Raw genomic sequence first — 18,157 nt, 5'->3', positions numbered from 1 at the left:
ACCCTTGTTTCTTTTTTTTATCACGTCTTTCCTCATCCCAGCTTGGTGTCATGATTTTGCAATCTCAATTTTTTTGAAAACTTGCTGCCTGCTCTGAATAAACGCTGACTCTGGGGGCAATCCGCCTTTAATTGTAGGCACTCCCCTGCCGCTAGCTGCAGGCCCTGGCGGTACAGATGTTGCCCCTGGCTGGCTGGATTAGGTAAAGACCACAATTAGGGGCTGTCTTGTCAGGGCTCTGCACGCACCATTAGCTCCCAGTGGCGGCCGGCGCGCCTGCTCTCAAGCAGAGATGAGTTACACATCTGCCTCTCCGCTGCTACCAATCCCCCGCAAACACAACGGGGCGCTTGTTTGTTGTTCCTATTCGGAATTAAGGAACACTTGTTTCTTTTATGCCTCTGACAGTCATTTCACGGCTGGAGCACGGCCAGCCCCTTCCGTGACAAGGATGGAGGCTGGAGATATATGGGCTGTGGAGGTGGTAGGAGTGGGCAGCGCGGCCCCTCGCCTGTTGCTTATCCGCAGCCTGTCACTGTCTGTCACCTCTGCACACACACAAAAGTGCTGTCGGTGTCTTGGCAACCGACCCGAAGTGACACGTCCCGTTTGGGGTCCCTCGGAGACAGACGCTTGTAATACAAAACACATCAGCGCGGAGGGCCACGGTCTTAAAACACACATACATGTTACATAAGTGAATGAACCCTTATAATAAAGGTGCTCATTATGGCTTAATAATTTCTGTTCAAATATTTTAACTGAGATTAGTTTTTATTAATACTTCAAACTAGCAGAAATGTGGAAAGAAACAAGCGAGACCCTGCCGCAAAGTAAACATAACACACGTATTAAAACGCACAGCTTTTACATTCAGGCACTATGGCCCACATGTGTGAAGGGGTTTAGCATTCGTAAGGTCTCCGATTCAGTAAATGAAGGGGCTTGTGAAAGCTACAACCTTTTTTCTAATGCACTAAACCCATTTAGCGATTCCGAATGGTTTAGAAATGGACACCAAATCGCAAATTGGAAGGCACGTGTTTAGGGAGTCCTTATATATCGCAATCAGGACCCTAGGAACCAACGCTTTGTAACCGTAATTCCATTCCACAACCATTACTAAATCACTGACTCCCAATTTGGGGGGATAGCTCCCCTTTGGAACCCACATTCCTTTTGCAAATTGGAGTGCCAGCTTCAGGTGGAGTGGGCAGTGGTCCATGGGGCAACCGGAAAATCTCAGTGAAGTTTTTCAAAAATGTAAAGTTTATTTTGTTTTTAAAGAAGCTCCGTTTCCTTTAGGGAAATTGCTGCTTTAAAACAAATGGAAGTTTTCAGTTTTGAAATGCTGTTTCTTGCAAGCAGTGAATGCTTTAGCACTGGTGGCACCATGTGCGTCAATCTTTTTTGGTGGCCCCCTTCTAATGAGCTCCTTTGTCACAAGTTCACTCACTACCACCCTCCAACAATGCCCCTCCTCTCTCCATACTCCTCCATAAGATTCATTTTATTCGCTTTATTACACTACTCAGACCCGTGTAGGATGTCAGATCACTCTACATCACACACATGATACACAGATAGTGAATGATAAGTGTGCAAATCAGCGTATGGGAAATGTTACATAAGACAATGAGGATTACAAGGTGTAGGAATCACATGCCGTCCATAACAATAGGCAGTATATTTTAAAAGTGTTTGGTCTGGGGGAAGCACAAGCTCAGGATTTAAAACATACCACAGTGTGTGCAGTGCACCACAACGCTGCCAACACAAAGCCCGGTGACCACTGCTCCCTAAAGCTTTGCACTTCGCAGAAAGGATGCCCTCTTCCGCCCGACCCTTTCTGCTGACCACTTTCCGCCCACTGAAGCCCCAGCTGCACTGAGGGATAGTGAGTGATCTATAATTCATAGCGCCTCCCTGCAGCCGCCGGGTGCATGCATGTGAGTGCAGATGTCGGGTTTGCTCTCACGAGGACTTCCGAGGGTGTTCACACTGCTGCTGAATTGCTCTCCCAGGCACAAGCTAGCGCCCCGAGGCCCTCGGTACGAGTGAAGAGCTACATTCGGGCAAGGCACAAGCCCTAAAACAAGCATTTGCAATGCAATAGGTCTCGCATTTACGCGAGTTTGAGCTATTGACATTGCAAATGACAATCCCTTTTATTTTTGTTTTCATTTTTAAAAACATAACTAAAAGGCATTTTCATTTACAATGCCAATAGCTTAAACTTGTGTAAATGCGAGACCTATTGCATTGCAAATGCTTGTTTAAAAGGGTGTAAGATGCTGCTAGAATCAATGCATACCCAATTTGAGTGAATGAAACTGAGTAGAGAACCGTGCTGCTGGATTAAAATCAGAAGGTCCAATTGGGTTTTTTCTCTGAAGTTTCCATTTAATACACTATAATCTGCAACAGAAACCAGCTGTTAACTGTTGAACACAAGTTTGCCTACCTGTTGTGGTGACTGCAAAACAAAATCTTTCACAATTTATTTTATTTATTCAATATTATGTACAGCGGACATGGAAGAAATAGAATTAGAGTGATTTAGAAAAGGGGCAGTATCAATACACAACTAGAACATGATAAATTACAGCACAGGTTAAACAAGAGTTAACATAAGAGCAAATCAAGTGAGCGGAGTATAATAAAAAAGGAACAGAGATCGACTGGGGGGGGGGGGTTACCAGTGAAATTGTGATGGATGCATATTTAGAAAAGTTAGATGAATCCTGAGGAAAAAATATTTTTCAAACATAAGAGCTTTCTTTGAAATAGCCAGGGATTTGGTGGCAAGTACGGCGGCAGGAGGGATATTCAGACTCTGGTTGCACCGCTTGAGAAAGATTGAGTCTTTGTGCATTCTTTCCTGAATGCAGGAAGTTCTAGGAGAAATGTTCTGTGTTCCAAAGAGAGGGTTGGCCACCAGATGGGATCAGTTTGACAGTCTGGTTTCAAAGCAAGCTCTGTGAAAAAACGTGTGATTCATACACACCATCTAAAAAAACAAAGTCCCTTTGATAAAATGAGCTGCTGCATGCAGTACGGATTTGAGAAGCATGTTAAGTTTTGCGAATGGGAATTAGGAGGGAGTTACAGTAGTGAATTCTGCACAGCACCAGGGACTGAACTGGCATCTTTAGCTGGAATGAACTGACGGATCCCCCATAACAGTCTCAACTGAAAACATGCACTCCTGGCCATGGAGTTGATTGGATATTGAGGGTTGAATTTTTTGTCCAGAAAGACAGCCATATATCTAGCACAATCAATCATAGCGGTTTTACCATTGAGGATGTTACTAGAATCAATCCAGGATTGAACCAGTGTAATGGCAGGAGACCGTGAAATGAGGAGGAACTCAGTTTTAGAGGGATTTAGTTTCACATGGTGGACAGTCATCCAATCCTGTACTTTGTTCAGTGCAACAGCAAGGAACTGGACACCAACAGACAAGGAGAAAATCAACTAAAGGTTCAATAGATTTGGAGCCAAAACTGAACCCTGGGAAACACATTGTGACAAGAGGGTCGAGCTTAAGATACAGCGGCCAGGTTTCACCTTTTGGGATTGGTTGGTCAGCTAGGAAATGAACCAGTTCTTCTAAGACTTTGCCCCCAATGTCTCTATATTCTCTGAGAATATTAATAAGAGTAACAAGGTTAACAACATTGAAGGCAGCAGGTAAATCAAGTAGAACGTGTCAACTAGAGTTTCCAGGATCAAGGACGCGGAAAGTACCTGCTACCATTGTAGCAAAACAGTTTTACTGTGGCTTTGTCTGAAAAAAAGATTGCAAGGCATCAAGTGGGTCAATGTTAGTAATATGTTGAGAGAATTGTATGGCAATTATCTTGGCAAGGAAAACCCTACAAAAAGGTCAGACATTATTTAAGTAATCTGAGTTGGTGGATGGTTTATTCTGTAAGGGTGTGATTTTACCCACTCTGAGACCATCTGGAAAAACTCAATGAGCCAGGTATACGTTTAGTAGAGTGCGGATGGGTAGCCATTTCTTAGAGTTGTTAGTTTGGGGTAGGTCAGTATGGCAATTGTTGGGATTCGCATAATTAAAAATATTTAAGAGTGTCCTCCAAGATCACATCAAAATGAAGTCAACGTGACTGAGTTTTTCCTGATACAGTACACGTTTTTTTGAGTCACGGATTTTGAATAGGCAGACTTTATCCGCCTTCACGTACCCATCAAACAAGTTAGCAAATTGCGCTTTATGGCCAGGGTCTTCACAGGTATGAGAACTCGACTGGTTATTACTAGCTTTGACTATTTCAAAGAGTTGTGTGGCGAACTGTTTGGATAATCGGTGGTTTTTATATATCATGCCTTCAACGTGAAAATATGACTTTTGTGCTGTTTTTCTGACATTTCTGAATGTAAGATTGGAGGCAGAGGTAGCATGTTTCATAAGTAACACACAGTCTCCTTTCTAGGAACCGCAATCAACAGCTCACCTGTACTTTACAGATCATTAATGGTGGCAATGCAGCTTACTTAACCCAATTTTAATTTTTCATCCAGTAACCTCTTTAAATTGCGGAAAATGTTGGTTCTCTCTTCAGTGGGGGAATATGATGACCCACCGTAGCTCTGCCTTTCAGAAATCTTGCACTATTCCCCAAGTGTGAACCCTCACATTTTCTATCAAGGTGGTCCGCACAGGGCCTGTTCATGGGACTCCACTCAGTGATGGTTGCTATCATTTTCTATATTTGAATCAGGTATGAATGTCGAGTCTTCCTCCCTCAGTCAGCAATGCCTAAAACAACTGACAGCTGAAGGCTTCAGTTCACCCAAGACACTGTTGGTACACAGTCATGTAATGTAGATTTGTATATCGCACAAATTACCCAAGAGGGTATCCTGTGTGGAGGATATAGACTCGATTTGGTTACTGAGGATGCCTAGAGGACCTGGGGAGGAGTCAGACCATAAGCTCACAACACATTGTGTAAAAGGGTGGTTAGAAGTTTAGGATGATTAGGTATAGCATACACTGCATGGGAAACAATAATATTGTCAAGGATTGTAATTCATTGTTTGTCTTTTATTTTACCTATTGCAAAAAATCTATTTTTTGTTAGTAAATATGGCCCAATAGGTTTATCACTACTAAAAGAATTCTGTCTCAAGTCACTTTTTGAGTTGGTGGTCGGCAGGTGCCACTGCTCTTTGAGCACAACCATCAGTGGTGGCTTCAGACACCACCATGCACTCTCCTGGCTTTCTCAGCTACTCCGTCATTCTCAGTCCTGAAAGGTGCATAGAGCTGGTTTCTCTGGACCCTTGACCTTCCTAGTAGGTCGCTCCCCCCCCCGCTGCAACGCCACCTGCACCCCCGCTGAAGTGTCCTGATCGCCGCCTACGTCGAGGCCCTCCACCACCCGCAGGCCTCCACCTGTGCCTCATCCCTGGTGGCCAGTGGTGGCCTTGGTTTGTATCCACTCTACAGTACCTTCTCTGCCTGTCCGCTCCTCTCCTGTGCCCCCCCGCCCCCTCGTCCGATTCTGTGCCCCGTTTTCTTTTACTGCTGCCCCTTTTTAGGTCTCGCCTGACCCAGCGCATGCGCTGGTCTGGCGAGACTTTTTGAGAGGGCTCCAAAAAGTGCTACCAGGCCAGCCTAGAGCTACAGTGCATGTGCCCGGGCGCGCCCGCCGCTGTTGAGCGCGATTACTTTCACTTTCGCGGCCTCACGGCCGCTTTGATGTTTGATCGCGATCACGATCACTTTCGCGGCCGCACGGCCGCTTGGCATAGCCAATAGGTCTCGCTTTTGGGACCTTATAAGTATTTAGTTATGCAACTGTTGCATGGCTAAACACTTATAAGGTCCCAAAGGCGAGACCTATTGGCTATGCCAATGCTTGTTGTTTCTGTGCCCCGTTTTCCTTGTACTGCTGCCCCCTTGATTCTGTGCCTCAGTTTCGTTTACTGCTGCCCCTTTTTGTTTCTGTGCCCCGTTTTCCTTGTACTGCTGAACCCACGATTCTGTGCCTCAGTTTCGTTTACTGCTGCCCCTTTTTAGGTCTCGCCTGACCCAGCGCATGCGCTGGTCTGGCGAAACTGATTGCGAGGGCTCCAAAAAGTGCTACCAGGCCAGCCTAGAGCTACAGTGCATGTGCGCGGGCGTGCGCGACGCACTTTACTGCGATTACTTTAACTTTTGCGGCCGCACGGCCGCTTTGCATAGCCAATAGGTCTCTCTTTTGGGACCTTATACGTATTTAGTTATGCAACTGTTGCATGGCTAAACACTTATAAGGTCCCAAAGGCGAGACCTATTGGCTATGCCAATGCTTGTTGTTTCTGTGCCCCGTTTTCCTTGTACTGCTGCCCCCTTGATTCTGTGCCTCGGTTTTGTTTACTGCTGCCCCTTTTTGATTCTGTGCCCTGTTTTCTTTTACTGCTGCCCCCTTGATTCTGTGCCCCTCTCGCTGCCTTCTGTGCCCTCTCGACCCCTACCCGTGCCTTTCTCCTCCCCGCGGTCGCCCCGCTCCGCTCCCCGGCCCGTACCCGCTGCTGCCTCCCCTGCGGCCCCGCCCCCTCCACACCCATTCGCTTCACCCGTCCTTCGCCTCCCGCCTCCCAGCTGCTCCTCCCTCCCCACCTCCCCGTATATATGGCGGCCGCGCAGCGGGTGCGCCGCTGGCGCGCCTAATGCAAGCCCATCTGCGCCCGTCCGAGCCTGGACCGCGCCCAGCGCCAGAACCCCTGGCCCCCGCAGCATCCACGAGGACCGCCGCCTTCGCTACGACGCCAACACCCTCGTCGCTCTCAACCCAGGAAGGACCCACACCTGCTGCAAGGCCGCCCGAAGCGCACCCACGGTCCCTTCACCTGCCGGAACTGCAGCTTCTCCTGCTGCGAAAGCGCCAAGACGCCTGCCACGACGGAACCCAACCAGCTTAGATGCATCCTGATCAACACCCGTTCCGCACACAAACACGCCGTTGAACTCTGGGACCTACCTGACACCGCATCACCGGACTTCGCCTTCCTGACCGAGACCTGGATGAATGAAGCCTCCGCGCCAGACATCGCCATAGCCATCCCAGACGGGTACAAGATCACCCGCAGAGACCACACCAACAGGGCCGGAGGAGGAATTGCCATCGTCCACAAAAACACCATCAGGGTCTCAACAAACACCAACGACACCCTCAGCACCGCCGAACACATGCACTTCCAGATCCACACAGACCCCAAGACCACCCTAAGAAGCACCCTCGTCTACAGACCGCCAGGACCCCGTCCTCAATTCTGTGACTCCATCGCCGACCTCATCAGCACGCTCGCGCTGACCTCCACCGACTACATCCTCCTCGGAGACCTGAACTATCACCTGGAGAACGGCAACTCCTCCACCCTGATCAACAACCTCGCCAGCCTCGGACTGAAACAGCTTGTCATGACGCCGACTCAGATCGCCGGCCACACGCTAGATGCCATCTTCTCCTCAAGCCCCCACGTCACCTTCAGCCACGCCTCCGAACTCACCTGGACAGACCACCACTGCATCCACTTCTCCTTCCGAAAACCCCTCACACACCACCGCACACTACAGACCCCCCGCCGCTGCTGGGGCAAAGTCACTGAAGAACAACTACAGACAAGCCTCGCACTCAACCCTCCGACTAACCCCACCAGCCCCGATGAGGGTGCACTCACCCTCGAACGCTGGATCAACTACTGCGCAAACACCGTAGCCCCGCTGAAAAAACCCACCAGCAGAGAGACCAGCAAAAGAGTCCGCTGGTTCACCCCGGAACTCCTCGACTCAAAACGCACCTGCCGGAAACTGGAGAACATATGACACAACGACAAGACGCAAGACATCCGCGCTGCCCACAAAGACGCCATCCGCAACCACCACCACCTCATCAGGACCGCCAAAATGACCAACTTCACAGACCGCCTTGACAACAACGCACACAACAGCAAGGAGCACTTCACCATCGTGAAGGAACTCTCCAACCCCAGCTCCAGTGCCAACGACATCCCACCATCGCAAGTCTTGTGCGACTCCCTCGCCACATTCTTTCACCGGAAAATCACCGACATCCATGACAGTTTCAAACCCCGGACGACCCCTGCAGACCTCGCCGCACCAGACCCACCGCACCAGACACCCTGACAACCTGGGCCAACGTGAGCATCGAGGACACAATTAAGACCATGGGCACAATCCACTCCGGATCCCCGTCCGACCCTCTCCCGCACCACATCTTCAACAAAGCCAGAAACTCCATTGCACCCCGCCTGCACAAAATCATCAACCTCTCCTTCGAGACCGACACCTTCCCTGAGAACTGGAAGCACGCAGAGATCAACGCCCTACTGAAGAAACCCAAGGCGGACCCAAGCGACTTCAAGAACTTTCGACCCATCTCCCTGCTTCCGTTCCCAGCAAAGGTCATCAAGAAGATAGTTAACACCCAGCTCACCCGTCACCTCGAAGACAAAAACATCCTGGACCCATTCCAATCAGGATTCCGCAGCAACCACAGCCCCAAAACCGCCCTCATCGCCGCCACAGACGACATCAGGATCATTGTAGACAACGGCGAGACGGCGGCCTTCATCCTCCTGGATCTCTCCGCTGCCTTTGACACCATCTGCCACCGCACACTACGCACGCGACTCCAAGACGCAGGGATCTGGGAGAAAGCCTTGGACTGGACCACCTCCTTTCTCTCCGGCAGAACTCAGAGAGTCCGCCTCCCCGCCGTTCCGGTCCGATGCCTCCAAGATCATCTGCGCCGTCCCTCAAGGATCCTCCCTCAGCCTGACACTGTTCAACGTCTACATGACACCACTAGCACGCATCGCCCGACAGCACGACCTCAACATAATCTCCAACGCCGACGACACTCAGCTGATCCTCTCACTCACCAAGGACCCTCTCACCACCAAATCCAACCTCCACCAGGAAATGAAGGCCGTCGCCAACTGGATGGAGGATAGCCGCCTTAAACTGAACACAGACAAGACAGAGATCCTCATCCTCGGGTCCAACCGCTCTGCATGGGATGACTCCTGGTGGCCCACATCACTGGGGACCCCCCCGGCCCCCACCGCCCACGCACGCAACCTGAGAGTCATCCTCGACTCGAAACTCACCATGACCAAACAGGTCAACGCAGTCTCCTCCACCTGCTTCAACACCCTCCATATGCTCCGCAAGATCTACAGATGGATCCCGACAAACACAAGGAAAACAGTCACCCAGGCCCTAGTCAGCAGCAGACTCTACTACGGAAACGCCCTCTACGCCGGAGCCCCGTCCAAACTCATCAACAGACTGCAGAGAATCCAGAACGCCTCTGCACGCCTGATCCTCGACGTCCCGCGCCGTGACCACATCACCCCCCACCTGAGGAACCTGCACTGGCTCCCAGTCGACAGGAGAATCTCCTTCAAGCTCCTGATCCACGCACACAAGGAACTCCACAAGACCGAACCAGCCTCTCTCAACAATCGACTCTCCTTCTACGTACCCAACAGGAAACTCCGCTCGGCTGACCATGCCCTGGCCACGGTCCCGCGCATCCATAGAACAACTTCCGGAGGCAGATCCTTCTCCCACCGCGCTTCCAGGACTTGGAACACCCTCCCCCTCTACCTACGACAAACCAAAGACCTGCTGACCTTCAGGAGACAACTCAAGACCTGGCTCTTCGACCAATAGCAGCAGAACACCCCCCCCCCCCCGCCATCCAAGCGCCTTGAAACCCTCACAGGTATGTAGTGCGCTTTACAAATTACTTGATGGATTGATTACAGTCCCTGGCCTCTATAAGCCCAGAGCCAATACCTCCACCATCTTGAAGGCTTGCATTTCTATCACACCAGGTAGGTTGCCAGGACAGGGAAAGGAGGGCGAGGGGATGTGTAAGCCTTGGATGTTAACTGGTCTATATGACAACTCTAGATTTACATCTTTCTACTCGCTGTGTGTAAGAAAGTGCTCCTTTATGCATGATTGCCCCCCACTTTTTGCCTAATGTTGATGCGCTTTAACTGAGTGTGCGCCCTGGGTTCCTGCCAACCAGGTACCCAGGGCCTATGTTCTTTCCCTAAACTGTACTGTTTCAAAACCCAATTGGCTACTCTCTGGCCATATGCAGGTCACTTGTAAAAGGTACCGTGGGTAGCAAGGGCACTGTGACAAGGAAAGGCCTCTAAAGGCTGCAGCAGTTATTGTGCCACCCCTAGGGGCCCTGTATCTTTATTAACACACACTGCCATTGCAGGCTGTGTGCTTTGGTGCAGAACAAAGTGAAGAGTTGGCATGGCACTCATCTGTGTGTCGAACAAAACAAAAACCAAAGGAAATGATGGACGGAGTGTTGAACATTGCAAGCACTCACCCCCAGTCAACTGATCTGGGTTTAATCCATCAGCGTTCTTTAGCCCACTCTGCCACCCCAGTTCAGACATGGCCATATGCAAATCAGTCTGACCCTGTGCCTCATGGGAACAGTTCAGCCCGAACTGCCAAGCCATGTCTTCCCTGGACCGGAAACAAGCTTCCTAGGACCGGTTTTTGGCATTTCAGCCGTCTTCAGCCAGGCTTGCTTGAATCCAGTGGCAAAGTGAGCAAGGGGCTCACGTCTGAGCATACCTTGCCAACTTATGGCGAACAAAGCAAAAACCAAAGGAAATGATGGACAGTGTTGAACATTGCAAGCACTCACCCCCAGTCAACTGATCTGGGTTTAATCAATCACCGTTCTCCCACTCTGCCACCCCAGTTCAGACATGGCCATATGCAAATCAGTCTGACCCTGTGCCTCATGGGAACAATCCAGCCCGAACTGCCAAGCCATGTCATCCGTGTGTGCCATGCCTACAATCCACTGCCCTGGCATAGGTAAGCCACCCCTCTAGCTAGGTGCACTATACAAATGGTGAGGGTACAGGTGCACGAGCCCTGTACCCCTACAGCGTCCAAGTCAATTCTTAGACATTGTAAGTGCAGTAATGCCATAAAGAGTATATAGTGTGGGAGTTTGTAGTTTCAAACTCCACAGCACAATAATTACTGAAAACTGGGAAGCTTGGTATCGACCTTCTCAGCATATTAAACCCACAAGGATGCCAGTGTGGGATTTAATGAAAAATGCACTCAGAGGGCATCTCAGAGATGCCCCCTGAAAAACAACCTAACTCTAGTGTCCTGGCGGAGTGGCTGCTTGCCAGCTGCCACCACCAGACATGCTTCTGGACCCCTGGGTCAAGAGCCTGCTGCTCGCGGAGTCCTGAAACAAAGCACATCCTGGGACTAGGTGCCAAGCCTCCTTCCCCAGGATGGGCTGGATCCACGAAGGGGAAGCTTCAAAGGCCTGCTGCCTTTGTGAGCTACCCAAGACATTTGCTGCTCCTAGCAACTGGCCCCCACTGGTTCTGACCCCGACTTTGGGTGGGAAAATCGGCAGGAAAAAAAAAGTTAGGAGGAGAGGTGTGTTAACCTTTGCCAACCCCACCCCTCAGGTGGGGGAGGCAAGGTAAAGCATAACACTTAGTCCCCCACCATCTTGAAGATGAAGGGAACCAGCCAACCAGAGTGAGGCTTATGGCCCCCTCCCGTGGAGGGTAGCATAATAGGGGATGTACCCACCCCAAAAGAAGGGATCCATTGGTCCCGACCTGTACCTACCTGTAAAGCCCCTAAATTTAGTATTTAGGGGCAACCCTGAACCTTGCTTCCTTAGAGAAGAAGAAACAAGAAGAAGAAGGACGGAAGAGCCTTGCTGAAGAAGAAGAAGAAGAGGAGGAGGACACAAACTGACTTGTCCCCAGCCCTACCGGCCTGTCCCGACTTAGACCTACTACGGCAAAATCCTGGTGTGTCCTGCAGCCAGCAGCCCACAAGAACCCTGAGAACCTGCCCTCCCCTCCCAAACCAGACTTTGTCTCTTGTAAGCACTGGATTTGCTCACCCACAGACTCTGGCTCCGGCCAAGTCTGCACCACTCTGCAACCGACGCCCACAACCAGAGTTAGAGTGGCCCAACACCAAGAGGAGCTCTCCCCCGTGATCCTGACCTGGGATCTGGTGATACCCGACCTACCTCGAGTATCCAAACGACGCCTGCAGCCCCTTTCTGGAGGATTCCCCCATCGCAACCGGATCCGAAAAGAGAAACCACACGCCAAAAAACACCCGTGCACCTGACGTCCCATGGTCTTGGGTGGACCAGCCAATGGTGTCCCGGTGTCACGGCATTCCAAGACATCCCAACTTACCTCTCTACCCAGTGGTCGCCTCCAGAACATCTTCGTCCCAGAGCCTGTAGTGTTTGTTGCAATCGGAGAATCCCCATTGAAAATAACAGGGCACCCGACGCCAAAACACTATCCTTCACCCGGCCGCCCCTGCGCCGCTGTGGATGCACCTTGTGTGCTAAATCGGATCCCCCTTTGCCCTGAGCCTAAGTCCAGGAGCTTTTCTCCCCCAACCTTGTGGCCTGCTCGTGAGCAGCCACCAACCGGAGACCCCTATCCCCCCTTGGATAACATTGGACCTCAGCACTCTGCACCCTCACCCGCCCTAGTGCTGCAAAGGGTGCTTTGAGAGTGTATCGTTGACCCTGGGGGAACCCTGGTTCTAAACCCAGAATATCAACTCCCAAACCTAAGTACTTACCGTTAAGTCGATAACATTGCTTTCTCCCATAGGACTGCATTGACTGCTTTCTTGTGAAAATTGTCCTGTGGAGTTGGTTTGTATGAAACCTTAAGAAACAGCATAAGTACAAACACTGATTTACTTATCTTTCCTCTAGGAAATATACCAGTGTGAGATCTAGGCATATCACACTGAGCAGAGAAAGTAACTTTAAAAAAAGTAATCTGAATAGTAACTTGAAAAGTAATCTAAAAAGTTACTGAAAAGTCATTCAAACCGTTTTAAAAACAAACGACTTACCTGTAACTAATCCAATTGCATTCAACTGCATTCAAACTGCATTATTCCAGCAAAGTGTTATTATACTTACCAGTACCAGGCCTGGCTTGGTTCTAGAAAATAAAATCCATCTAAATAATATTTTTATACAAACAAATTGGTTTGAGTTCAGTCTTTGAATGTGTGACATAAGTTCTTGCCTGAGTGTATACAATAAATGCTTAACACTACCCTCTGATAAAGCCTTACTGCTCGCCCACACTACCACAAATAGAGACTAAGGTTTTATCTACTTTTACCTCTGCCTACCTTTGGGGTTCCACTGGACTCTGTGCACACTATACCTTACTTTGGTATAGTATATACAAAGCCAGCTTCCTACACTGTGTTGCCCTCACTAGCATGTGCCCTCAGACAAATGTCTCACAAAGTTCAATAATCTTGAAGTGGCCAAATGGAGGAGTTGCCCCAGGAACTCCATACAATGCTCCATCAATAAAACTGGCAAGTCCCCTAAACAATGTTATTGGATTTATATGTTCTTTGTAGCAGACCTTCATATTTGAAGGTCTGCCAGCAAATAGGCAGTAGGCAGGCTGAAAGCCATAGGTTACTAAAAGCAATGGGTTATGTCAAAATTCTATAATATTCAGGGGGCGGAAGCAGCTGAACTGCCTATACTCATCAACATAGTGAATCATGAAAGGGAAGAAGGCTCAAAACACAGGAAAGATTGAAAGTAAATGTTGGCACTGCCTGTTTAGAAGGTTATAGGAGGTCTGAATTACTTATGAGTGTGGGTAAGAACACCACTAACTCATGAAGAATATGTTAACTGATGACTTCCCACTCATATACTGAATCTACTCCTGTGAAAAGAGTGGAGCAATGTGCAAACAGTGCACGGTCAATAAAGGTGTTTCAGTAGTGCACAGCAATGGACAGATGTGCCATACACATAAGCTGCTGTGAAATGAACTACCTGCAGGATAAAGAAAAACTTGAAGAATAGGGCATACAGAAGAGAAAAAACATGTACCTTAAAACACTTACAAAAAGCACTAAATACCTGAACCCAGGACTAAACTGCTCCTTGTCTAATTTCCTTTTGCCTTGGTTGACAAAAATATTAAATGATGCATGAGGCACGCAGAAACCAATAGGAGGAACACCTTGTCGCAATAGGAAGAGTCACACTTACAACTGTGCCTGTTACTCAGAAGAAAAAACTAAATAGTGGCCGAGCCTGTAGTAACAGTGTCATACTAGCAACTTTAGCAGAGTGGTTGGATTGGACTCACAACTAAACATTCCACAGACGCATTCAAAAGCCATATCATAAACAATAAAATAGTATGGTCTGCGCTGAACTATAATATTGCATAAACAAACAAAGAAGGAATCAATAGTAAGCACAGCACCTTGAAATGCAGTATTTCAAGCTCAACTGTACCTTTTTTACCTTGAGCGGAAATTACCATATCTTGCACTTTTTTATATCTGTTCAGGCACTGCCGTAAATCTTCTATCTTTCGATCCTGAAAAAAAGCAAATAACAAATGTCCGTGAGGTAAGATTAAACTATTAAATTACTATCTTATCGAACAGATCACATCATAAAGTTTTATTTAACTAATGTGCTTGCATTTAACTTTCTCAGTAATGAAACTAAACAAATGGGTCCCTTCAATAGGTTACCAAACTTTAGTTAGATCTTTTCTAGGACTCTCCGGCAAACGTAACCCTGACCAAGGCTCAACTGTTTACAGAAAGCTAGTCTGACTCGGGGCAAGGTTTTTCCTTAAAAACACTCTCCTCAACTTCCTCGTCCGCATACAAAATAAAAGTGAGGCAAGATGTAGTTCTCCCAAGAAGATACAATAAAAAAAATAAAAATCAATCCGTATACAATTTAACTCGGAAGTCAATTGCCACTGGAATCAAGCTACACCAGGCTGAAGAGCTCAATAAGGCTGATAACAGTCTTGAGTTGCTTGTGTTGTGGTTCAGGGAGGACCTGGCCTGACACTTCGGGCAGGCACAGACGCCAGTTTCTTTCCTGACTCTGCCCGCTCCCTCTGATGTGGAGCCCAACAATCAGAAGTACAAGCTTGAAGATTAAGAAATTGGGACCTTCTTATATTCGAAAAGAGACCATTCCACAGAATGGGGAAGAGGAAGGGCAGTCGCACATTTGCAGTTAGATAGAGCATTCACCAGAAAGAATTACAAAAGGTAAGTGAGATGGATACTTCTAACTGCAGTTACCTCAGCTTTAGAATAGTTAGCAAAGTAGGACCTCCCAAGGTGATGGGTCTGTGGATTGGCTCAGATCTAAAGTTCTGCAGAACCAAACGGGCGCAATGCCCTTCTTGTCATACCTGGCTGTCAAGGCAGTAGTGCTTTGTGAATCTGTGCACCAATGCCGAAGATGCAGCCTAACCGATATCAAGAACAGGCCCTTAGCGTACCAACACAGTGATAGCAGCCTTGGCCCTGGAGGAATGGACTATTCACATTAACAAAGTTCTTTGGTTGACTGCCTTGCCTTTCTTTGCCACAGGGACACCCACAAAAAGATGATGGTCACCATGATAGCCTTTAGCACAATCAAAGTAAAAGTTCAAGGATCCTGCCAATGGAGCTGCACCAAGAGAGTTCAGAGCTCCCTCATGAGATGAGCTGAAGGTATTACAACAAGGAATACAGTCTTCAAAGTCGGGAGACTTAGTGGACAGCTGTGCATTGGCTCAAAGGGCGTGCATATGAAAAAAGAGAGGACTACACTGAGATCCCACTGTGGCATAACAAAGGGTTTGGAGGGAAAGGTTTATGTCAAACCTTTTATAAACTTCAACAGGTGATTTAAACAAGGACGGCTGGTTCTGCAAACGCAAAGGATCGAAAGGGCTCACAAATAACCTTTAATGGTGTATACTGTAAGTCCTTGTTTAACCAGAGATCAAACAAGCAAGACATCAGACAGTTTAGACTGTAATGGCACAACATTACTGGTGCCACACCAGTCACACACGTGTCCCAATGCCAGGTAAGTACCACAAAAGAAAGTAGCTCTACAAAAGAAAGTAGCTCTACTAACATAACAATTTTTATGTTATATTAAAAAATAGGTGGTTTAGGTATGGGTAGAAGTTAAAGGAGGTAAGGGCGATTTTAGGGTTTAGGGATGGGTACAGGTAAAGGAAGGGAAGGGTGATATTAGGGTTTAGTAGTGGTTAGAGATAAAGGGATTGAAGGGTATGGTTTAGGAGTGAGTTAGGAGTAGGTAGAGATAAAGGGAGGTAAAGAAAATTTTAGGGTTCAGTAAAGGGAGGTATGGGTGAATTTAGGGATGGGTGACACACACGACACTGTACACTGAAAAAACAAAGGTTGAAGGGATGTTATAGTTAGATGAAAGTGGCAGTTAAAAAACTTACAGTTTTAAACCTACAAAACCACTGAATTTGACCAGCTATACCTATTTCAAATACCTATATCTCATACCCCAGGAGGTCTATGACTGACTGACAGCCAGATTTCGAGGTAGGAGAAAAAATGTAATGCCAACCTCTGAAGGTGTGGTGTGGCCACCTCCATCACTTTCGAGAACAAAAGAGGAGCACCAATGAGGCCAAAGGGTTACACAGCAAATTGAATTTTCTTTTGGCATACCCTGAACCGCAAATAGATTCGGGGGGACTGAAGGACGAGTACATGAAAGCAGGTTTCCTGCAAGTCCAAAGCACCATTCCGTCATCTGGAACCAGGGCAAACAGAACTTGGGCCAATAGATTCCAAAGGCAGCTATGACTCACACAACCATACACCAATGTCAGCCCCACAGTTTCAAAGTTTGGTGGTCTTCCCAAAACAGCAACTAGCTGTTAAAGATGCTGCTGCCACAAAAGCGTGATGCTCTCATGGCACCCAAGACGGTTACGGCATCAGCTAAACTCCGCTTGATCCAACTATACTACTTGCACGCCGCCTACCTCACCCCGGTACGCCTCCATCGGGCTGGCTTTTACCCAAGCGCTTCCTGCACGAGGTGCGGCCATGACCCGGCTGATTTGTTCCACGTGTTATGGAAATGTCCCCATTTGTCAAGGTTATGGGGTGACATTGAAGAAGAGCTTACAGAAATCTTGGGGTGGGAAGTTCCTCATGACCTATGACATTCTCTCCTCGAAATTACGGATGGGCCTAGGAATGTAAAATTATTTTCCAATACGGCAATGGCCGTGGCCAAGCGAGACATAGCTGCATCCTGGAAGTGTCCAAATCCGCCTTGCTCTGGGAGATGGTGGAGGGGGGTGGACTGGTGTGCCCCACAGGAAAAAAACATGTACGAAGCGTGAGGTTGTCCAAAGAAGTACTGCAGGGTGTGGGGCAAATGGTTGGATGCCATGGAGTAGTCAATGTTATGTGTACAATGTATATATCTATTTGTACCTTAAGGGGTCGGACATTACGGAATAATCATGTATTTGGCTGTGAATTGTTATCCTTAGGGTCCAATGCTGATGTGCTGGTGTTTATGGTCAAAACAATAAAAGTGATCAAAAAAGAATTCCAGGGCAGAACCAGCCTTCTCTTGAAAGGGTGACACCCACTAAAAGGCATAACCATGAGTGATGCCTGCACATCTCCAGAGCAGAGAAGCCTGGGGATTTCATCTATGCGTGACATTGAAGCACGTCACTAGTTCCAACTGCCCTGCCCAACCAGTTAGAAGGGTCCAGATCAGATATTGACTTATTTTTCTACATCCCGACCATGCTGGATGCCTTGAGCCAGGGAGGCCTGAAATTTGTTAGGGAGTGCAGGCAAGAACTAACTACCCACGCCCTAGGGAGCATGAAAATATCATAATCAACAGCTGGCATTAACTGAACCGCAAAGCTAGGCTGGTGGATAAAACATTTTTTCCTGAATGCCTCAATTCTCCAACACTCTTGCTCAAGGGGGGTGGCGGGGTAGGGAGTAGGTTTTTGGTAGTCATATGGAAAGAATTGTGGTCTACCCGGCTGGTGGAATCTTGGACCACCAGAAGTGTGGTTTCTGGAGTGGGGGTCGCCTAGTACGGTCTGTGGGGCTGACTCCCTGCCTTTTCACCAGTGAGCAAGAACAAGGCTTATCTCAGGTATCCAGTAATGTGTTAGTCAGGATCTCATAGAATGGCTGTATACCTTGAGTGCAAACATTTGTCTTCAC

The 18,157-nt window shown here is 48.2% G+C and overlaps 1 protein-coding gene across 37 annotated transcripts in view; it reads right to left on the bottom strand.

Moving 5' to 3' along the window:
• Window positions 1–18,157, bottom strand: part of PPFIBP1 (PPFIB scaffold protein 1) — a 1,024,139-nt gene that overhangs the window by 578,109 nt on the left and 427,873 nt on the right. For 21 of the 37 annotated variants that reach the window (XM_085652808.1, XM_085652812.1, XM_085652809.1 and 18 more), the window contains one exon: window positions 14,394–14,478. In XM_085652808.1, the coding sequence (XP_085508934.1) occupies window positions 14,394–14,478 (85 nt within the window). The remainder of the gene's footprint in view (window positions 1–14,393; window positions 14,479–18,157) is intronic. The other 16 variants (XM_085652838.1, XM_085652839.1, XM_085652810.1 and 13 more) reach the window with 1 other exon arrangement.

This window comes from Triturus cristatus, chromosome 4_1 (genome assembly GCF_964204655.1).
Source record: "Triturus cristatus chromosome 4_1, aTriCri1.1, whole genome shotgun sequence".
In the NCBI taxonomy this organism is placed as follows: Eukaryota; Metazoa; Chordata; class Amphibia; order Caudata; family Salamandridae; genus Triturus; species Triturus cristatus.
Note: the sequence above shows the minus strand (reverse complement) of the source record. Positions and strands in the feature narration are given on the sequence as shown.